This window comes from Homarus americanus, unplaced genomic scaffold (genome assembly GCF_018991925.1).
Source record: "Homarus americanus isolate GMGI-L3 unplaced genomic scaffold, GMGI_Hamer_2.0 scaffold52512, whole genome shotgun sequence".
NCBI lineage: Eukaryota > Metazoa > Arthropoda > Malacostraca > Decapoda > Nephropidae > Homarus > Homarus americanus.
In genome coordinates, this window is record NW_024735442.1 from 12,951,831 (window position 1) to 12,976,214 (window position 24,384).

At 37.7% G+C, this 24,384-nt stretch overlaps 1 protein-coding gene across 1 annotated transcript in view; it reads right to left on the reverse strand.

The window, feature by feature from the left end:
- Positions 1 to 3,948: 3,948 nt before the first annotated feature.
- LOC121871023 (intraflagellar transport protein 140 homolog) overlaps positions 3,949 to 24,384 on the reverse strand; it is a gene marked incomplete in the record, with an annotated part of 65,472 nt that continues 45,036 nt past the window's right edge. Inside the window, 7 exon segments of the mRNA XM_042373079.1 lie at positions 3,949 to 5,328; positions 9,641 to 9,824; positions 10,098 to 10,255; positions 11,573 to 11,791; positions 12,194 to 12,379; positions 13,249 to 13,547; positions 16,757 to 16,884. Coding sequence (XP_042229013.1) covers positions 5,116 to 5,328; positions 9,641 to 9,824; positions 10,098 to 10,255; positions 11,573 to 11,791; positions 12,194 to 12,379; positions 13,249 to 13,547; positions 16,757 to 16,884 — 1,387 coding nt within the window.

A 24,384-nucleotide genomic window follows, 5' to 3' on the forward strand; every position in this document is an offset into this window, starting at 1 on the left:
GTCCATACCCTGTGATCCTGGTTGTCACCTTATCTGCTATAATTCTGCCAGTTACCTCATTGTCACATTACAAAAAGTCCACTAGGTCCTCTCTGATATGGTCATTAGGATTCACATACCTCAACACCATGCTGAGCTGCTCCTTGTAGGTAGAGCCAGTGACCTCATTAGCTATGATAGAGAAAAACATGTTTTTGTTCACCTTCTGAAGGATATGGTCACATATCTATTCACCACAAATGTGAATCAACTGGTTCTGGATATTCTAAGATGTGTACAGAGCATTCTTGGCAGCTGTGCCTAGGTGCATACCCAGAACCCTGTCTCTAGCCTCCACACAGAAGTCAGTAGATAAAGGAGTGATTGTGGGTGGAAATCCCAAAACGTGAAATTGGGGTCAGCCGAGTAGGGTATGGGTGTAGGTAGGGAGTGGCTGGGTCCAGCGTGGGTTTTTCCGAAAGGTGGAACGATGTCAGTTGGGTCAGTTTTACTGTAAATAATAAAGAATATTTCCTATTCTTGGGATTTGGGAGGATCATGGCCCAGGGGGGTTTCTGGGCAACCAGGAAACCCCACCTGGGTGTGCCCCTGCTGTATATATTTTTTTCTTGTTTTTTCAATACTATCTCAGTCCTGAAAATTTATAATATTCATGAAAGATCTAAAGCGTCGACCTCTGGATGAATCTTGTAAATCTACTGGCAACTTCCTAACTGATAAAGGTAAAGCATACGACTTACAAAGCTATACTGTAAACCATGTTGCTTTTACTGAATCAACTTTTAAGTCATTTGGCTCTCCGTTACAAAAGATTTTCAATACAAGAACAAAAAAGATTGGTGAATCTTTGATGTCAAATAACAAGAGTTTAATATAAGTAATAGCAAACTCCTGGTAGTAAATATCGACATACTATTATTTCTATCAAAGGCTGGCAATTTAAACACTTTACATTCATAAATTGGATTTTAAAAATTGAAAGGAGACCTGTGGTTGATGAACAAGGCATTATAATGAATTTTAAATATCTTAATATGGCACAAATTAAAAAAGTTAAGTATACTATCCTGAATTGGTTCATAATCAGGACAAGAAATATTTAGATTACGTTATACAAATTAAATAAACACTCGAACTGGGCGATTACCTTAAGTGTGACAATATCAGAGTTTAGATTACATCAAACTATGTACAAAGTATAAAATTAGGATATCGTACAATATAAATTGTAGGTTTGGTGACGTTGGAGGTCAGGAATTAATGGTGGAGCTTAGTTGGTGAGCCCCTCCCTGATCACTGGTTTTTACTGAAGGTGGCAAGTGTTATGTTTCTGTGGTCAGGATTGTTAAGGGACTGACAATGGCAGGTAATTTGACATTCAATGGTAGCTGGTAGGATGATAATAATAAAAATAATAATAATTAACGGTTTATTGAAAAAGTTCTGCAGCCCGAAGGCTGAAAATATACATTAGACATAAATGACTTATTGAATACATTGGTGGTTTAACAAAAGCCTTCATTAGAGAAAGGTAAAGGAACATACAGTGAACATTCAGATTAATGTAGGTGTTGAACAGCAAACACGTAGTGTAGTAACTCTCTCCCAGATGGTGTTGGGAGGGACCTCATGTGGTGGTGCAGTAGTTCCTTCAGATGGTGTTATGAGGGACCTGACATGGTGTAGTAATTCCCTCACAGATGGTGTTATGAGGGACCACGTGGTGTAGTAATTCCCTCACAGATGGTGGTATGAGGGACCTCACGTGGTGTAGCAATTACCTCACAGATGGTGTTATGAGGGGCCTCACGTGGTGTAGTAATTCCCTCACAGATGGTGTTATGAGGGACTTGACGTGGTGAAGTAATTCCCTCACATATGGTGTTATGAGGGACCTGACGTGGTGTAGTAATTCCCTCACAGATGGTGTTATATGAGTGAGGTGTGGTCCCAGGCCTTCCTATCGTAGACGGATTAGCACATCGCTGGTTGTTGTTGGGTCTCAGGGGCCGTTATCACTGGGTACCTGGGACCTCACTGTGTGAAGGTTAACTTGGGTACGACTGTCACTGTTGAGTTGTTCTCACTGACTTAAGCACTGTTCACCACTGTTCCCCTCTGTTTAACACTGGTTCCATTCCTTTCCTAAATGAAATTGTAACTTCTGGCGAGAACTTGTTGATATTCCAGTGGGGAGGAGGGTTCAAGGGAGGGAGTTAGTATGGGCCAACATAACAGTTGACCTGGCTGCTCCGAGAGGAGCGCCAGGTACGTCTTGACCCTTCGGTGGTCAAGGATGCATGAGCAGACAAAGGAATGTAGACTTGTGCAAGACTATTAATTAAATCAGGAGTTATTGTTTATAATTCAGGTAACTATTAAATATAACCTAAATTAAATGCAACATATATATAACTCCCTAAATAAATTTCTTATATTATTTCTATCGTTCTGTTATTCTACATATTAGATTAGCAGTTAGGATATATACATCATCTGTGCATTTTATCTCAAAGGTTAACGCTTTGAGCATATTTCATATTGTATTTATATCCAGGATTAACCCTTACTTTTTGACAGCCTCTATTTATTGTACATTGGTGCTTCCCAGGACCATTAGCACCCCCAGATTATTTTGGAAATGAAAATTTAAACTGCTATTTGTTATATAGGACAACAAAACTACTGCAATGTGTTCAGGGTTAACATACATGTGTCTTGTACAATGTATTGTACCATTAATTTCTTATTTTTTAAGCAGAAAGGATAATCCAAATGTTCTGTATAATTTATGAAGTGTATTTTCCCTGTTTCTCTCACTTCAATTATCTACATATTTATACATACGGTATTTATTTTACAAATAAATAGTTGACTAGATCCTTTACAAGTACAGTACAGTATTTAATCATCTCTACATAATCCATTAACACACTTGGGTCTGGGTAAGCGCTCTCCGGCAATACGCTTGTTATTTGAGATAAAAAGGTGATATTTGTTCCATTAAGCATTGTAAATAAATTATCTACAAACAGTTTTATAAGAGTAATCACAATAAAATAATTATTTCTATACATAAGTGCAAGTAGAAACTTTTTATTTAAGCTTAATGAAAATGTTTATACATAACTTCATACCTTCGTTATTTCATGCGATTGCAATACGAACCTAATCCGTTATAAAGCGTACATGTTTAGGATAAAACGGTTATACAGTGGGGTATGCTATAACGAACGTAATTGGTTCCAGAACCTCGTTCGTTATAGCATTCGTTCGTTATAGGATTAATCCGTTCCAGGCCCCCAAATACAACCACTTAACACTGAAAAAATTCTGTGGAAAATGTAAAAAATACGGTACTTTATCTTACCTTAGTGCAGGTACCCCTAAACACTGGCACATCACTATCACTTCCACTGGGAGTCTTGGCTTTAAGGTCCTCAAACAATTGTTTAGCCTTCTCACAAATTATAGCTTCACTAATGTTACCACCTGCCATTTCTTTCTCCTTTATCCACACTAAGAGTAAATTTTCCATCTCTTCAATCACATTACACTTTGCTTTGCTAAGTCTAAAGATTCCCTTAGCCACTTGCACAGTTTTTAACTCCTCTTTATTCTTCAAAATCGTACATATAGTCGATTTAGCCATCCCATATTCATCACTAAGTTTCGCAATGCTTCTTCCATTCTCACGTTTCTTTACAATTTCTTTCTTAGTTTCAAGGGTTATTAGCTTTCTCACTCGCTTTGGACGACTCATTGTTACAATTGTATACTTGTATAACAAAATAGTTATACAAATAACGCGAATTTCCACATCAAAAGACGAAATTTCAACAATAACAGTGGTGCACTGGCTACACAATGAGACAAAGATGGCGCCTGACGCTCTTGTTGTGGGTCGCGGTACAACAATATTCATGCGCCACGCGAAATAGTCCCATATTCATCCGCGTTCGTTGTAGGAGTTGCGTTCGTTATAGCATTCTCAATTTTATAGGTAAAACCGTTCGTTATAGGAATATTCGTAGTAGGATCCGTTCGTTATAGCATACCCCACTGTAAAAGAAAATTTGTGAAAATATTAATATTTCGCTAGGTAATTTTGCATTCTGATGAGCACACCCATGCCAAGTATAGAATATTCATATTTTCCCTCCTGGTGCAAAATATAATTGTACATACTGTTTTAAGTAATAGCACTAGGACTGCTTGCTGAAGGGCCAGACAAACTATCACGTATACTATGCTAGGAGGGCCAGGGAAACAGAGAGGCTTCAGGAGGCACCACAGTATCACCACGTGGTGCAATCGCCTTGCACTATTTTTACGTTTTCCCTCACCATCACGAAGCATAGTTCAAAACTCACAACACTGTTATGAATAAATCAAATCACTCTGATGCACAAGAATTCAGCACAAGCTGCAAGAAAATGTGTGGGAAATGTGGGTCAATGTTATATCCTGGGTCCTTTAAATACAAAAGAGAGACTGGTGTGGTGATCTTGGAGTGCAGTTTACATAGTTGCCAGATCACGGTGACATTGCCAAATGTGCATCTTGCATGTCTGGCGTTCATGTGCAAACATAAAATGATTTCATTGAAATTTTTACTTTGCGTACGAAAGTCCTAAAGCCCATAATTTAGATCATACGCAATTTTGGGTGAGAAAACCCCCGAGTGTTAAGGGGCGTCACTCGTGCCTTTACTACTGCTGTGACCTCAATACTGATATATTTCAAAGCTATATTATATACCTACAACCAACGGTGGAAATGAGAGTACTTGTAGGTAAATGCAGTGGACTTAATTCCAGAACCAATATGTTTAAGTCTTTATATATCTGATATGGTTTCTTTTCTAGGTCAATAGAAATTTTACTTGACTAAAATCTGGCCTTTTTTTGTGTGTGTGTATTTAATCACACTTCTCTTTCCCCTGCCCTCATTCTTCAAGCATATACCCAGTTCCTAATACTGTACCCATTTTCATCACTGGCACAATATGTTAAGCTTAACATTAATTTTGCCATTCTCCAAGTCTAGTCATACATATCTAGATCCTATGTTAATAAACAATAAATGTAACTTTCAAATAGTTTTTATGAAATTCTAGAAAAACTTAGCAGATCCATTATGAGCAAAATGCTGTTGTGGCCTTTCATCCTCCTCCTCTTCCTCAACTACTTCCTCCTCACTCGCATTACCCTCTTCTTCACTTCCTCCTTCATCCAGACCTCCATTTTCTGTTCTGCCAAAGTTCACGCCTGTTGTTCTTGAGATTGCTTGTAGAGTCTGGGCTTCTACGTAGTAGTTAGGGTTTGCCTACAAAATATTTTTTATTGTTAAAAAGTGTATGAAAATATATTATAGGTATTTATCTATTCATGTGGAATAGTTCTAGGGCCGTGCTTTTGCCACAGCTCTGAAGGAATCTTTTTAATAGCTTTCAGGCAACTAGGAAATGTTGCCTTTAATGTTCTTTAGAACAGTGATGAAAGAAAAAAACTTTGTGTAGAAGGAAATATGAGTACTGTACAATCAGATGTATACTGTATACGGTGTTAATCTTTAACACATGACAACTCAAACAAATAAAGATCCCAACTAAATTTAAGTCGAAATACCGGGCATTTACTTTTTTTTCAGGCCCTTTTCCACAGTAATCCAAGGTGTTCAATTTAGAGTTAAGATACACATATCTCCTTCTATCAAAGTGACTAATTGATGTAAACTGATCATACATGAAAAATGTGTTAATTTTAGCACGCATGTTTTAATATTGTACAACCATAACTGTTTGTAAATTATATCATGATCTATTCCTAGAAAATGGTCATGGGATCTTTTATGTCAAGTGATTTATATGTTATATAATCACAGACATATTGCAATTTAATTTTTCAAAAAGCACATCTTGGTGTCCTCTTTTCTCTAAGGAATTATCATGTCATGCTTAGTCAGACCATAAATTACTTTTACCCTTTGGTGTCAAACAATATGACAAACCAGCAAAAAATTCCACACAATGCTCTCACATCTGTAGTGACATTGGTAGCCCTGTTTTCCTTATATGGGAATACGTGAAGCTACCAGTGATGCTATTCCTGTCATTTGTCATTAAGCAATCAAAGAATACATAATTACCAACTGTAAAAAGTAATAGTATATCCCGAGAACATTGTGGGCCCGTTATATTATTAAACCGAGGAACTCGTATTTCACAGTACGTTTATTATTGTAGAGGGGATCCTCATTACACGTCAGGAATATATTCCAGAGAAAAGTGACTTCTAGTAAAACGTTTTATGATAAATTTTTCCCCATAAGAATTCATGTCATTACAGGTATATATATTGTATCATGTACAGTAAACAAATTGGCTTACAATGGGGTCATTATAAAATACACTGTATATGTATAGTATTTGATATGGAGATACATTCCTAACATTATTTATTACCTTCGAGTGATACAAGATGGCTCGATTTGGCGACTTGTAGACTTAGATAACTGATTAATGAATAAACCAAAGAATATGGAGCTAAATAATGCACTACAATATTACAGTACAGTCTCTCCTCGACTTACGACGGGGTTGCGTCCCGACGACCAGGCTGTAAGTCGAAAAGGCGAAAATAATACACAGAAATTCTAAAATGGGTGTCTCTTTTTCTTCTCGGCACCACAAGAACTCTCACTTTTACGCTTGCCAGCCATTTTAAAGAAGAGTTCCAAACGAAAAAATTTTCAGTACACAGCGCGATCACTAACGTCGGGACTGGAAAATACGTAATGCGAAAAATGTTTTATACGACCATAAGCTATGCTTTGAAATCGGTGGTTTGTGTAATTTGATATTGCAATACTTGCAGAGTTTCACTGTGAATTTTTTATGCTAGTATTATTTAGAATGTACTCTGTGACATGTAGTGATAAATAATATTCAGCCATAGAGATTAGAGCTACCCTCCCCGTACCAGCCTCATGAGATCATTGTTGTGACAGAAACCACAATTGCCAAACATTGACGTAATGTATAAAGCAAATATTTTTTTTTAGGGATGCACTTGCAAGTAATCCATCATCCTTTAGGATTGTCTTTCTCTGTCAAATGTCACCCACAGTACTGCCCATGGCCAGCCGGATGATGGAGATAACCAGTTCACTTGGGCATGACCTGACGTTGCATGTCCAAGCTGTATGCACTGATCGGCCAGGATGACAGCGCCTTGAGACAAAAGCAGCAATCAAGAGGTGGGATGGACCATGCATTGACTCCAACCACAGCACACACGAGCAGTGTGATGAATGCAGCACTCCACATACCACTACAATTATTTTGAGTCCTCTCTTGGTCTAGGTTTAATGGCAATTTATATTTTTCTACTTCAGGCAGTTAAGACGTGTGGAATGCGGCCACGAACAGAAGGACACAGCAGCACCACACATCAAACCCTGGTGAGCCCACCCAGGGAGGGATTCCCCTGTGAGGGTGTAGGACAGGTCTGTCAAGGGTCCCGCCGACACTCTTGTTCAGAGGGCGAGCCCAGGTCCACGTACTCTCCAGCACACCATCCAGAGCGATGTCACACCAAGCAGATCGGATTAGAAAAGCCCATTAGAAATATGTTGGAAAATTATGTTGTATAGAAGAAAATCGGATGGAACAGAAAAACTCATCCAAAACATGAAAATGGTGCTGCACAATTGAAACTCAGATGGGGCTAGAAAAACCCATCTTGAATATGATAGAAACTGATGCAAGAGGAAAGATGCATTATAAACCAGGAGGAAGTGAGAAGCCACGATCCACAAGGCGAATCATTGAAGAAAGAAAACCATACAATGTGAATAGAGAAGACATAAGACATGCTGTGCCAACATCAGAAGAGCCAACGACGAAGAGATGGATCATCGGAAGGAACAAGCTATCGCTGCTGCTGATACCAGCTGGTGGAGAATGTGAGTCATGCTCGGCTACATTACTGTATTGATGTTCTACATGTACAATGATTAAAAAAATAAAAATAAAAAACTCCCCTAATATGTGAAGTAGGCTAATTTTTTGTGTATTTTTCAGTACTTAATTTTGTGACATTTGATTACATTTAGTACAGAAACTTTTGTTTTATTTAAGAAAGTTTAATCATCTTTTCTATGATTTCTTTAAATTTGATACATGTTTTGTAAAGTATGTAATATTGTAGCTATATATAAGTGAGAGGTTGTTTGGCGGAGTATCTCCTTCACATAAAGAAAAGAAATACAGAGGGCCATGGGGCAGAGTATCTCCTTCACATAAAGAAAAGAAAGACAGAGGGCCGTGGGGCAGAGTATCTCCTTCACATAAAGAAAAGAAAAACAGAGGGCCATGGGGCAGAGTATCTCCTTCACATAAAGAAAAAGACAGAGGGCCAGAGCAGAGGGCCATGGGGCAGAGTATCTCCTTCACATAAAGAAAAGAAAGACAGAGGGCCGTGGGGCAGAGTATCTCCTTCACATAAAGAAAAAGACAGAGGGCCATGGGGCAGAGTATCTCCTTCACATAAAGAAAAGAAAGACAGAGGGCCATGGGGCAGAGTATCTCCTTCACATAAAGAAAAGAAAGACAGAGGGCCGTGGGGCAGAGCTGCTGCTGCTGCTTCTTCTTTAATAATAATATTGGTTCACACTCAGGATGGGTTGGAGAAGGGAAACTCAATGTGCTCTCTCTATACATATTGTAATGGATGTACAATGCAGCTTGGTGCTGGGGAGTGGCAGTATGAGTCCAAGCATGGTGTAGAGAAAGCTGGTTCGTGACGGTGCTCAGAGGAGGACAGGCAGCTTGTGGGATGCCATAATCGCCGGCGGTAGCTGGTTGGCGAGGGTGCTCAGAGGAGGACAGGCAGCTTGTGGGACGCCATAATCGTCAGCAGGAGCTGGTTGGTGAGGGTGCTCATAGGAGGACAGGCAGCTTGTGGGACGCCATAATCGCCGGCGGTAGCTGGTTGGCGAGGGTGCTCAGAGGAGGACAGGCAGCTTGTGGGACGCCATAATCGTCAGCAGGAGCTGGTTGGTGAGGGTGCTCAGAGGAGGACAGGCAGCTTGTGGGACGCCATAATCGCCGGCAGTAGCTGGTTGGCGAGGGTGCTCAGAGGAGGACAGGCAGCTTGTGGTACGCCATAATCGCCGGTGGGAGGGGGAGCCGCCAGACAGGAGCAGAGGTGGTGTTGCTTGCTGGTGAGGAAGGAAGAGATGTCACGGCCATGTGGGGTCTTATATAGCGGGGGTAGGCATGGCTTGATAGTTGACCTCCACTATGTTAGGCAGCGCTGGTTGCCGACCTAAACCACGAGGCGCAGGCTGGGGAATTCGAAGAGGGTCGGCGACAAACGGCATTTGTAGGGGAGGAATCCACAACAATACCACTACCAGCTTTTCAAAAAGAGGCTCATAAAAATCAACTCCATCTCAACTTACCTGTGGTATGTGATATCACACATTGATTGATTTGTACATTCTATGGTGTATGAGGAAACCGTAATCTGAGGACAAGCCACAGTATGCCCACCTCGCCTATTCTATAACAAAGCCGCTCGGTACCATTTTGGAAAAGGTATCAGTTAAAAATTTAGTCATTTGTATACCTTACCTTGGGTAGCTTGCTTTTCATTTCTTGTAGGGCACCCAAGGCTGATTTGAAGTTGTTGTTAGAAGCATAATACTCCACAATAACAGCATAAATATCACCCTGCCTCACTGCAACTTCAATATTTGGATCAGCCAAAAGCTCTTGAAGTTCTTGGATAGCAGAATCCCCATCTGTTGCAAACATTCTGCAACATATAATGTTACATATTATTTATCATTTATAGTCCACCAATGTGCATATCGATAAAGCAAACATTACATTTATAAAACACCTTATTCGTTTACAACAAGCCATATGCAAAATCATAAAATATTTAGCTTCTTTACACCACCCTTATCAAATATACATTCTGTATGCGCTTCTGGATAAATCACAACTGAAACTAATGTCTTCTACATTACATAAAAAAAAGAAACACACACTCAGGAACAAGTGTAGCATGTCTCATATGTCTTACCTTTTAATACCAAGAAACTGTTTAACCTTTTCCAGTTTGTACTGAAATGCTGGTACTCTCTCCTGGGCCTGAGGGTCACTGCTGGTCATTAAAGCTTTGTAACCTTCATTTAAGGCACCAGCAGCTTTCTCATAATTTTGGAACTCGTCAATTTCAACCTGAAATTTAAGAATGCAGTAATTCTTATATGAACCTCTAGTTAATTACAAAACTAATGTCATCTCACACTTTTGATGAAAATATGCTTAAAATCATAGTATTTTACGGCATAATGACACTCTTTTTGTCTGAAACGTGGCTCAAAACATCGCCCTGCATCCTATACATGAAGCTACGGTCTCCCGTAGGCTAATGAATCCCCCACTTGCTGTCTCCAGTATGCTAAATTCTACCTAACCCAAGAAATATGACTTCGATCGACTTCATATTTCCCGCCTCTGCTGACGGCCATGTAAATATTTCTATGTCATTATGATGTTTTAAAATGTTAGTTTTGCACAATGTAGTATTACCGATACGTTATTTGTTTTAGTATGCCTTATTGTGGGTAAAAATAAGTACAGTATACCTGTATATTAAATGCATCCTCCAAAAGCATGATTTTGCTACCAGAGTTTAACCATAAATTCATGTGTACGTAATACTTCCGATAAACTTCCTACGTACTTATGTTTGAAATAATGAATGTATGTATCCTTATATAATTTAGCTAAAATATCTTTATCATCAAAAACGGTCATCCCATAGATAATGAATGAACTCATTTAGAAATACAGTACATCATTACTTCTGGACAAAATCGGACACATTTGAAACCGCCAATCAACTGTAAGTCTTGAGAACGGGGCGGGGAATCTTTTCTCACCTGAGAAAAAACCCACTATAGCAGCAGCAAACCATCACCCCGCCGGTCAGACTCCTGGCTGACCCGGTCAACACTTTCTGCTGTGGGAGTCCTGCCATGAGCTGTGTGTGTGCTGTGGGAGTCCTGCCGTGAGCTGTATGTGTGTGCTGTGGGAGTCCTGCCAGGAGCTGTGTGTGTGTGTGTGTGTGTGTGTGTGTGTGTGTGTGTGTGTGTGTGTGTGTGTGTGTGTGTGTGTGTGTGTGTGTGTGAGTCCTGCCAGGAGCTGTGTGTGCTGTGGGAGTTCTGCCGGGAGCTGTATGTGCTGTGGGAGTTCTGCCGTGAGCTGTGGGAGTCCACTGTGGCCATGCATCGTGGGTGTGCTGCCGTGTGCCACACCAGTGTTGTGTGTTTTGATTATTAAATTGTCAAGTCCACCCTTACACATTGTTAATACCAACCCTATTATTCTATTGCAAATAGCATAACATTGGTCTTACTTAAAAAAAGTTGTAAATATATAATATATATTACTATGATCTTGTCATACTTTTCAAACAGAAATATTACCAGGTATCAGCCACACAATCAACATTGTGTTATTCATATCAAAAATAGTCTCAACTTTACTAACCTGGGCACATGAATCATAAAAACCAGCCAACAAAGCAGTAGCTTTTGCTCTAGAATAAAATTGGATTATATTGCGCATAATGTCTGGCTCCTTGCGCCAATCTAAGCTCTGCAGGTAATTTGCTGCCATGATGTATATCTCTCGTTGACGGCAAACGTTGGCAAAGTATACGATCCGCTCTGTGTCGCCTGATTTCAGAAGACACTTCATTGCTTTGACCTGTGAATAAAGTAAAAATTAATTTAAATCAATGGATAACTAAAAAGGAAAGTCCAAGAGTCAATAAACTAATATCCGATTCAAATACAAAATTAAATGGCTGATAATATATTTGCCACTCTTGTCTCGGTAATAACAGCACCACAAAAAGTGATCACAGTGAATTCCTTTGGTTTATAGGATTAATTCTAAACCCTATTCATCGAGCTCTTTAACATATGTTTTTCATGATGACAGAGTTGACCTGTATTAATAATAGCCCATCTAAATCTATAAGTAGATTGAAGGAATGATTATAAAAAAATCTTCCTATTTTGGGGTAAAGGTCTATCATGAAAAGTCTAAAGAAGCTGTGGAAAGAGGCATTTGTTTACAAAATCATAGCATATATACACTGCTAACCTTATTTCCTGCTTGAGTGAACTTCTTAGTAGCAAGTTTATAATTATCCTGAGCATAAGCGCACTCGGCCACCTTCTCTAAGATCTGGTTGCGAGCCGACTCGTCCTTAGGTAGGGTAAATCTTTCAGCCAATTCTTCTGTGACCCAAACATTATGCTCGACACACAAGTCGAGAGCATCAGAATACTGGAAAGACGTAGAAAAAAAATCTCGTTAAAATACGTAAGCCTCACTACGTTACATTTATACTAAAACATTGACAAAAATAAATAATAAAAGCTCATCCAACATGACCCATTAAAGAGTCACATCTACTGTACTATTCTGCAAAAATTTATCTGTGAAGTTCCTGAACATTCCTTGAAAACTGCAGAAGTAAAATTCACAGGAGTTTGTAACCCATACCCTATTTTGTAACAAAAATAGTTCAAGTTACTATGACTAAAATTTTAAGGAAAAAATAGTCAACAAATATAAGCTACATGTATATCACATTATGCACATCTAGTACAGTTTCACTTAAAAATCTGTGTCGGGTTTCCAAATCTTCCGTGCTCCCTTATTTTAGACAAGACAAATGGAGAGAAAAGATGGAAGGACAAGATAAATTCTACGAGGCTATAGTCTATAGTGAAGGGGGGCACAAAAATATAAATAAATGGTAAATTTGTAAGGCCTGCTACAAGATTTTATAAATAACATTTTATATTGTATTTTAACTGAAAATATTACTGTACACTACATATTCATCAAAATTTTATGAACTATCACATGAAGTGTTTACAAACTGCCTTCGCAAGATCTACAACACTTTTTTAATTGTCAGTATTTTCATTCAATCTATAACTGGCATTTGTTTTACATAATAGCATATAACTTTCTGTGAATATATATTTTTGTAACACTCTCGCAGAACCTGCCAAATCTATATAAACTCTAATTCACATCTCATATTAAGTGTAACTATCATACTGAAACATGTAATGCATCTGAAAAATATAACTGAAAATAAAATTAACAATTTAAGAGATCAGTCCTAACACTGGTATTCTCACCTGCTTCCCAGTGATAAGTAAAGATACAGCACGATCATACTGCCCATTGGATATGAAGTACTGTGCACATCTCTGGATAAGTGCTGGATCTGCACTCTCATCTAGTTCTCCAGCAATCTGTCCAACTGCACTTATCTGACCAGATTTGAATGCTAAATCAACTGCTTTAGACAGAAGTCCTGCCTTATGGTAAAGCATTACTGCTTTGGGAAGTTGACGGCGTTCATTGGAGGAGAAGTATCTTGCGGCATCAATTTGTTCTTGAGGTCCAGCCACAAGTGCTAGATTCATTAATTGATCTGTCAAGTAATAATATTAACAATTAACAAATTTCAAAAACATCTTTCTTCCAAAAGTTAAAATGTACGACTTATCTATGTTTACATATAATTCCGTAATACAATTATACTAATCTATACATGTATCTAGTTTTCTCAAGTATATTCCCTCCCCTACTGTCCAAACAAACCCATCTAAAGTTCTTTTAGTCTGTTTTCTATATCCCATATATTTCAAAATAGGAGAGTATTTTATTACCATTATACAGGTAGTCAGGTATACCTCAGGTAATGAAGCCTCTTTATTACAAGGTTTGATTCTTCCTCATTTTGGGCTTAAAATCAATAATAATAAAAAGGAAACAAATGGAGTCCAACAAGAAAGCATTGCCATAGATGTTTCTTTTAATTTCAGCCAATGAGAACAAAGTATGCAGCTCAAAACAGCTGTGGGTGTGAGATGGCTATGCAGGTTGCAATTGTTAAATATAATGAAATCATAAAAGATGTGGAGAAATCATCTCATTTATCTAATGTGACTTAGAAATACAGTAGTCCCACAACATCCGTGGGGGTTAGGTTCCTGGAAAACCCCTGGTTGGTAAATCCGCAGTTGGCAAGACTAAAGTCTTAAGGGAATAAGGGCCACCGATAGCACTAATCAAAGCCCAACTAAGTTGCCTGTTCATTGCAAAACAATACCTATAGTGTACATTTCATTAAATTTTAATCAAATACATATAAATAGCATAATACAAATTAATTAGTACAGGCAATCCCTAAGTTACGACCGTATGACTCACAATCGTCGGCACTTACAAAAGGTATCCCAATACATTCATCGCAAAAATTAGTAATTAAAATCCCATTTTTTACATTATTTTCATTACTCTATACTGTACATGTAATCTATATTGTTTAATATCACTTTATTTACAGTATTTACATTATTTGTTATGTGTGGGATATTATTGTTGTTTTGTATGGGAAGTGTTGTGCTTTAACCTAACCTAAACTATGGAATTAACATTGTTCTAACTTAAGAACAAATTGGCTTACGATCAGGGTCCAGGAACCTATCCCTGTCGTAAGTCGGGTGACTGACTGCAATATAAATTTAACAATATAAGGTGGTATTTGCCTTCATCGAGGATGATGGTTGATGATGTGGAGGGAGAAGTGGTTGTTACAAGGAAGAGGGGGGCACCGGCCCTCTCTTTTTTGCACTTTCCCGTGTGCCACCAGCAACACTAACCCTTATCATAGCCCCACTTTTCTTAATCATACGAATTGAGGATACGTTTATCCCCCATAGCGTATCCCGCTGACGCTAAACTCGTCGTGCACTAATCAATTGAGCACTTCAACTTTCTTTTCTAGTCGTTATATTCCTTGCCCTCTTCACTTTCTTATCTTTATCAATAACACTCAATACATGCTTAGGGATATAGTTAAAGGCAAAATCAATGTTATTGCTGTATTAAATAAGCACAACAATAAATACATCTACATGGTACGAGATCACAACTCCGAGAAAGTATGGTGGGAGGTTGGACACGGAGGGAATGTGGCGCCATGATAACCAAGGATACTAGAAATTCAATGTCACGTTCGGTGAAATGGTATACGTAGAGGTGAACGCTTGTGTGCAGATAATAGGTGGTTTGTCAATAGCATGTCTGGCGACTTCCCTAGTTAGGCCCATTTCAGTTTAAAAGTGTGCCCCTCGAACACAGCTCTGCTGTAAGTTTACTTGATTCAATTTGCCACTGAATGTCGAGTTAAATTTAAGCTTAGCTCAAAATAACTTTTATAGCACCTGTTTGAGTTGTTCCTGCCTCTGCATCATAGGCCCATTTGTGCTGCTTCTCCCAATGTGAAGTACAGTAACAACACACACACACACACACACACAAACGTGTGTGGCTGTCTGACTGGACTATGTCGTGTAGCCTAGAGGATAGTTTGAGGATGGAAGGAGCAGTTTTTTGTACATAAAATAAGTGCTATTGTATTTTATGATGTAATATGCATCATACTTATTTTTTTATTATAGCAGTTCGTTAATTTTTGGTGTATGAAATTCTAAATTTTTTGAATTAAGCGAAGTTTGTAGTAGCAGTTAAAAATAACGAGGTTCTACTATGCATACATACAATCTAACTGTATAATAATAGGAAAGGCATTTTAAAGATAACTATTACGATAAATACAATACACTTTGCACAAGTGAACACTTACGTGTCTGACAAACAATGCCAGGGAGATGTAGGACCCCCGCAACAAGTGGGAGGCTTTAAGAAAGACGTCTTCAATAGTGTCTGACTGTTCATAATGGATGCAACTTACTTGACCTTGACTACATATCCACAACATCTCCACTAAACATCCACAACATCTCCACTAAACATCCACATCATCTCCATTAAGTATCCACATCATATCCACCATAGATCCATTTTATCTCCATTACACACCCTCACAATCTTTACTACACATCCACATAACTTCCACTATACCACTTCAGCTCGGGCTACATAACCTGGGAGGCCACCCATGCCAAGTATGTACAGTCGGGGTCAAAAGTCTTGAACACTTAGCAATATCTGGCATCTACTTCGGAGTTTTTACATATATGATTGGGATATACTAATAACACTACTTGTCATCGCATATTATGCCTGAATCACAAAATGTGATAAAACTCTCCTTAATACCAAAGATCTTCGGGAAATTACATGCCAAATACTGTCAAGTGTTCAAGACTTTTGACCCCGACTGTGCACATGTCTGGACTCGAAACCTTCTAGAATCTTTGTGCGAGGCTTGAGTAGCTTCTAGAGAATCTAGAACCTTTGGAGGGCCCATTTCGGATATTGTCCGAGAATCACGGGGGTCTGAGATAAAAAAAAAAAAAGTCTACTGTATTGTTATAAAACTAGATAAGTACAAATACTGGAGAACAATAACTTTGAATCCTGAGTATGACCTTCAGCAGAAGGTCATGAATTTTTTATGGTTTAAAATATAGTATAAGGATATCAAGTTTCACTAAAGTCAGTGTCTAAAGTTATAGTGGATACAAATTGTTGACAGACAAGCAGTGACTACTGAAGGCTTCCCAGGGCCCTCATATGATATTAATATCCAGTAATTCAGAAGCACCAATCTGCTTTGGGTGCTCGACAAAACTTTTGTATCATAACTCATTAATATTAAGTGTAATTTACCTTCATGTCCATTCTCTTTGCATATCCTGATGGCATTTCCAAATGCTTGGGCCCGTGTAAAGAAGTGAATGGCCTCCTTCACCTGTGCCACATTCTCATACTGTCGTGCCAAGTGATAACACGCCGCTCTATGGAAGAAACAATTTACAGTACCACATACTATCATATACATGGAATAACAACATTGGTCAAGAGGATATGTACAGCTACCTCCACTCCTGCCTTTAATAGTGAACCTGGTCTCCCCGATCAATGTGACTAACGCTATAAAATATTTCCAGCCGAGCAAAGGGCACCAGAGACATTGAATCGGTAAACCTCGTGTGATTCAGCCAAGCTCATTTTCAAAGTCTCAACCAGAGTAAAACACTAAATTGTCCTTTGACTCATGATCCCCTAACCCTCTCCTTACCACCACCACCACCACCACCCTTGCACTCCTATCTCTTACCTGCAGTCCACACTGAGTTAAATTGTCTCCTATCACTTTGGTAATGCAATTATGATTAGAACAAAGACCAAAGTGATATTTCAACCAACACTCGTGAACTTTACAAGTAAGGGGTTGGGTGTAAATGGGACTGCCCAGTATGGGCCAATAGGCCCACTGCAGTTTCCTCCATTCTTATGTTTTTATAAGTGAACTGGCACCGTAAGTTATCAATTTATGAGAGCCTGAATTGTAACCAGTAAACAAACACAAGATACACATTGGAACAGATGGCGAGATGAAAAAGTTAATTCTCATTGATATAATGAAAAAGTACTAATACTTGATATATAAGTGAAACATCACAAAAATTTTAATGTTTCACTTATAATTCACTTTTTTTTTTTTTAGTTTAACAAATTTATTGACAAAGCTTGGTCCAAGTACAGTTTGCCTATTCTGAGTAATTCAGTCAAGTCTTGACACTGAGGGTGGTATCACTTCTCACTGCCATGCAGGACAGAGGTTCAAACACAAAGGAATACCGTAGATCATATTCATTAACAGTATTTATAGGTCAGATTCATGTGGGTTGATTCCTTGGTCACTGGCATGCAAGACAGAGGTCCGTACACAAAGACATACATCATATTCATTAGCAGTATATATAGGTCAGAGTCATGTGGGTGATGTCACTGTTCACTGCCATGCAGGACAGTGGTTCATATATATTGGACATCATATTCTAATTGAAGACTAATCAGTGTGGGCTAGCAAATTTTGGATAAACAGCAAGAATGTCCTCGAGCACCCGTGATTCAATGTGCCGGTAGTAATTACAAAGTTCATGATACAATAAGCAAATATTATTACTTATTCAATATATCAATGATTATTAACTTATTCATCTTAGCATCTCCTGGGGTATTCCTGACACACATGTTATCATGTGATGATTCTTTGAGAGACTACAGGGGGTCCCCGGGTTACGAACAGGTTCCGTTCCTGAGGACGTTATTAAGTCGGAAATGTGGAACACAGGCTATGTGCATACTGTACTTTCAAAACAAGGTTTAAAATCCCACTTCAATTATGAGAAAAGAACAAATACAATGACAAAATACAGTAAATGGCAAGTCATCAGGAAAATAAAATAATGAAAATTTCAAGTTTAACCCCATTTGTAAGTATGTATGTATTTGGATATTATTTACTTCACAGTGAATATATTAAACATACAGTTTTACCCCGCCTAACGCGGTTTCACTTAACGCGTTTTCGCATATACGCGGTGCCTTGCCAAAGCTGAACTTTCACTTAACGCGGATTTTTTCCACATATACGCGGTGAGTGTCCGAGACGCTATTTTTAGATTTGCCCCACCCGCCACCCTGCCTGACTGCCTGTTTTAGCTCATAAAATTCATACAAATTACCAGGCCAGAATATAATTTACATTGCTGGAATTCTTATAATTTGGTGATCATTTTGAATATAAACATCATATATTTTGCTTTAAACTTACAATTTTTAGATAAAAAATTTTCTCTAGGTAACTATGGTATCTTTTGTGCAAAATATATGACATTTATATTCAAAATATTCCTGGTCTTACAAGGAATCCAGCAATGTCAATTATATTATCCTAACTTTAGTTTGAGGTATTATTTATTAAAATTTAGTGGTTATCCCACACATCTCCTTGGGACGGTTGGTGGGGGGTGGGGGGGAGGGAGGGACCAACCGACCATCTGTTACCCTGTGAAGAATTATTATTTTTTTTTATTAACTGAAGATATTTGTTTTAGCTCATAAAATTCATACAAATTACCCGGTCAGAATATAATTTACATTGCTGGAATTCTTATAATTTGGTGATCATTTTGAATATAAACATCATATATTTTGCTTTAAACTTACAATTTTTAGATAAAAATTTTTCTCTAGGTAACTATGGTATCTTTTGTGCAAAATATATGACATTTATATTCAAAATATTCCTGGTCTTACAAGGAATCCAGCAATGTCAATTATATTATCCTAACTTTAATCTGAGGTATTATTTAATACTAAATGTTAAAAACTCTGGAAGGGAGGATTGGTGGGGGGTGGGGGGGAGGGTTGGGACTGACCGCGCGGTTGGAAGAGGGGGGGAGGCAAGGTGGGGTACTTTGATTGACAGATAGTGTCGTGAAGATTATTTTTTTTTTTATTAACTGAAGATATTTGTTTTAGCTCATAAAATTCATACAAATTACCCGGTCAGAATATAATTTACATTGCTGGAATTCTTATAATTTGGTGATCATTTTGAATATAAACATCATATATTTTGCTTTAAACTTACAATTTTTAGATAAAAATTTTTCTCTAGGTACTATGTTATCTTTTGTGCAAAATATATGACATTTATATTCAAAATATTCCTGGTCTTACAAGGAATCCAGCAATGTCAATTATATTTTCCTAACTTTAGTTTGAGGTTATCCCACACATCTCCTTGGGACGGTTGGTGGGGGGTGGGGGGGGGAGGGAGGGACCGACCGACCATCTGTTAGCCGGCTGTGTAGTGTGAGAGGGGGAGGGAGTTGAGTCCATTATTTGAATGGACATTAACTTGGCGACTGTATTTCTCTATTTCTCTTAAGTATTAATTGTGTGCATGTACCATCATAAAATTAAGATGTTATTTTTACTACAACATAGGTATGTGCCTTCAAAAAGTGGAGTTTGGGGGTCGGGCCGGTTTCTATTGGAATTAATCCCATATGTTCTGTTGTTCACTTAACGCGGATTTCACTTAACGCGGGACCCTCTGGGTTCAATTGACCGCGTTAAGTGGGGTACAACTGTATTAGTTTTTTATTTTAAATGAACAATGAAAGATTAAGTTACTTTATTATTTAATATAATTTATTTAAATTGTTTATTTCCATTAATTAATTACTTAAATGTTTCTTTTGTAAAGGAAACGGTGATTTAAAATAAGAATTATTATTTATCTAGATTGGGTTACTGAAAATAATGTCAGTTTCAGGGGTTTAAACTTGTAGCTGTTTAAGGTTGCAGCTGTGTATTTATCCAAAGGACGTTCTCAAGTTTATTTTTGAACATCTAAGTGGAAGAACACTGGATGAGATAACTTGGAGCAGGACTTATGTATCAGATTAGTATGATTATGAATAAAATAATTTAATTTCACTTGAGAAGTGGTAAATTTGCAATTGACCTTTGTTATTTATTTAGACACGTTAATGCCTAGTAAGGAGTGAACACTAGAACTAGCTTGTATTATGATGTGTAAATGAGTATTAAATGAAGTTCACTAGTGAACATTGGTGAATTTAAAGAGTACAGAAGTGTTGTGTGTGTGTGAGTGTGTGTATATTTAGAGAGAAATTATTACTATAGTATAGTGTGTGTTTTATTTATAATTATGTGTATTTAAACTGAATATTCATTTAATCCCACCTTTATTAACAAGGAATTTCTTAAATTAAAAAACTTTGCTCTTTAAGTTTAGATAAAGTAACTACAGATTTAACCCTTGTTTTGCTGGTGCTACTAAAACCATACCAATTGTCTACAGTTCAAATCATTACCTGCATTACCTTCTCTGAATAACAAAGAAATACCTGTATATGTACTCAAATTATCTGATAACATACAGTATGTCACTATACTGATAACTGCTGGTGTGATTTTCATAGTTATACAATAGTAGCATAGCAGGTGGACAATATCAGTCTGTCACTACACTGGTGGCATAAAAGTTTTGAATACCAGTTTATGCCGCTATACAATGATGACAACAGTGGGATATTAAAAGATCTCTGCTGTATAGTGTAGTCTGTGTGTGTGCATTGTTTCACTGGGTTTGAGAGGGTGGAGGAGATTCAGTGCAACATTGTAACGCTGTTGCGCCAGGCTGGGTTCAATGTAGTAGACCAGGAAAACATGACTGAACTTCTCAACAGTCACATTGAGGAGCTTAGCAATGAGGACCTCATGAACCTGGAACAGCAGTGAGCAATGGAAGAGAAGGAAACCGAACATCCAAACCCGATCCAGAGGTGAAACGTTTGGTGCAGAAAGATAATTAATCATAAATCAGTTTTGCAGAGACCGCAAAAGTGAAAGAGGGCACATCAAACGCCCAATGCCAAGTTCTTGAAACCACCTATGACTTAACAACTGTAGAAAAGGTACTGTACTGGGTTAAAAGGCAGAAGTACAGTACAGTAGGGTCGGGATATATAGCGAGATAGGGTCCAACGATGTTCTCTATATACTAAATCGCGATATATAATTACATGTAATCAATGGGGAAAATATGGTTAGGTTCTGGAGGCCCAAAAAGTGACTAAACAAGTTAATTTTCTTTCTAACTAAAGCACCAATGAACACTAGACTCGGGAACTCTATGTTTGTCTTTGATACCCCCAAAATGTTCTACACTACGGAGGGTATACGCAAACACTTGTTATCTTGAAAATAGGTTCTTATTCTCGTACGGGAGATATACAGAGGAAACAAATAGACAGTGGGCATCCACACCATAAGGACTAGCGATCTCAACTCTCTGTATCACTCTGCGCTGGCATGTACAGATGCCAGCATTCACAAGCTGAATACATAATATGTAAATATGATAATTCACATACATAACATGGTGCATAATAAATGGAAATATTACATAGGATTAATACATGTTCTGTAATACTTTACTATACATAATTAATAGAGTAATATAAGAATACACAGCTTAAGGTACTACTTCGTGTCCATATTATACAGGAACAACAGGCTATTTCAATACAGTATCAAGGAACACCCAACTTGGCAGCTGATGCACCATCCTGGGAACACCAGACTCGACAGTAGACACCACACTGCCACCCTCCCTTAACAATCCCACACCTACATATACGAACACCCAAAATATTAGTTACAGTATTAAATCTTTTCCATTAAGCTTTCCATTATCTTCGCTTCACTTTTCATGTCACTAGCAACCCTTACACTCGCTTTAGAGGTCGTAATCTGCAGCAGTTTGCTGCTTTCTCGTCACTCACTCAGAAAAACTCAGCGGGCGAGCGTGAATGCGTGAGTGAGCAGCCACAGTGAAGCCTATCGTGAGCAAATAACACATTTGCTTGCCATGGCGGTACATTTGAAATATTTCGTGCCCAATTTCCCTCGCGAAATAAAAAATTATCGCTCTATATAGGAAAATGTCGATAATTTTGGTAGCCGCAATATAAAAAAAATCGTTAGATAAAGTCGCGATATATCCCGACCCTACTGTATATACAGTATTTTGTCCTGACAGGATCCTTTCTTTTCACCCTTTCCTCAGCTTCTTTCATATTAGATCACCCCATTATGATTTGCCACATCTTATTTCTATATATTTTTCAGTCCTTCATATGAACTACAGTCAACCCTCGTTAATTCGGACTAATAGGGGGGGAGGGTGTCCGTTTTAGCCGATTGTCCGAATTAACCGATTTAGGGGTTAATATTGCATTATATTTCAAAGTCATTGTTTTTCGTCACAATTTTATCCCACTTTCCACTGTAATACGTACGTAATTTCAGCAAAAATATTACATTTCCGTGAATGCATTATATCAAGCACAGTATGAATAGAATACCATTGTAATATAACAGTATTTTAACCAAAAACTATTAAAAAAACGAGTAACTTCTCTTGAACATCGGAAGGTTAGGTAAAATCTTTTGTTTTCGTTATGTATTTTATCCTATTTTACATTAAAAAACATCACGTTTCAGCAAAACTACTATTTATTTCCGAGAATATATTCATTCGGGCGCAGTTTAGGTAAAATATACATGTGATGTAACAGTTTTTTAACTGAAAACGATTCGAAAAACACGTACCCTCTAGCCCTGTTGAAGGAGAGGATAGGGAGAAGCTGTTTGGTGCTGCAGACGATGACAAGGAAAATGATTTGGATGGATTTTAATGAAAATATTCAGAAATATGGTATCGTAGTATTTATTCAAGTCAATTAGGATAGAATATTATTGTAATACAACAGTTTTTTAACGGAAAACCAATCGAAAAGCGATTACGGTAACATCTTTTGAACGAAAGAAAGCGAAAGTCATTGTTTTCGTCACGATTTTATCCCACTTTCCACTGTAATACGTACGTCATTTCAGCAAAAATATTACATTTCCGTGAATGCATTATATCAAGCACAGTATGAATAGAATACCATTGTAATATAACAGTATTTTAACCAAAAACTATTAAAAAAACGAGTAACTTCTCTTGAACATCTGAAGGTTAGGTAAAATCTTTTGTTTTCGTCATGTATTTTATCCTATTTTACATTAAAATACATCACGTTTCAGCAAAACTACTATTTATTTCCGAGAATATATTCATTCAGGCACAGTTAAGGTAAAATATACATGTGATGTAACAGTTTTTTAACTGAAAACGATTCGAAAAACACGTGTACCGTCTAGCTGATACTCAACAGCTGGTGGTGTGTCATGCGTCGTTGTAAACAATAGGAGGTTGAAGTAGATTACCGGGTATTATATTAAGTGTGAAATATCGAAAAGGTTTTTATTACCGGTATTTTTTGTAGATCAATGAGAACTGTGATACCGTATATGATATGATAAGTTAGCCTGTGCTAAGAACTTCAACATAGACTACTGAAAACATGTTGTAAGGTAATTTAGCCTATTGTAAGTTGGTGAGCTTCATTTGCTGAAGGAACTGCACAACTTTTCATTACTAATTGGTACATATTTCACGTTTCCATTGTTTACTGGCAGTAAATGGTAAATATTTTTCATGTCTGAAGCTAAAAGTTGCATCCCCCCCACACTAGTGGTGGAGATGTTACATTTAACCAAAAAGACGCTGGTGTTTTATCCCAGCAGTGGGTGGACCAGCATTTTAGCTTAAGGTCCGCGTAGGTAATATTCCTAAAATCTAAAAAAAAAAAAAAAAAAAAAAAAAGTTCAGATTTTGTCCGAATTATCCGAAATCCGGATTAAATGGGTCCGAATTAACAAGGGTCGACTGTACTTTAATAACTGCACATTAATTTTCTTACAGCTTCAGTGCTTCATTTTTTCACAAGACTGTACTGTACAAGCAAAGACAACTATTTTACCTGTAACACAACTATAAATACATGATTTTTTTTGCC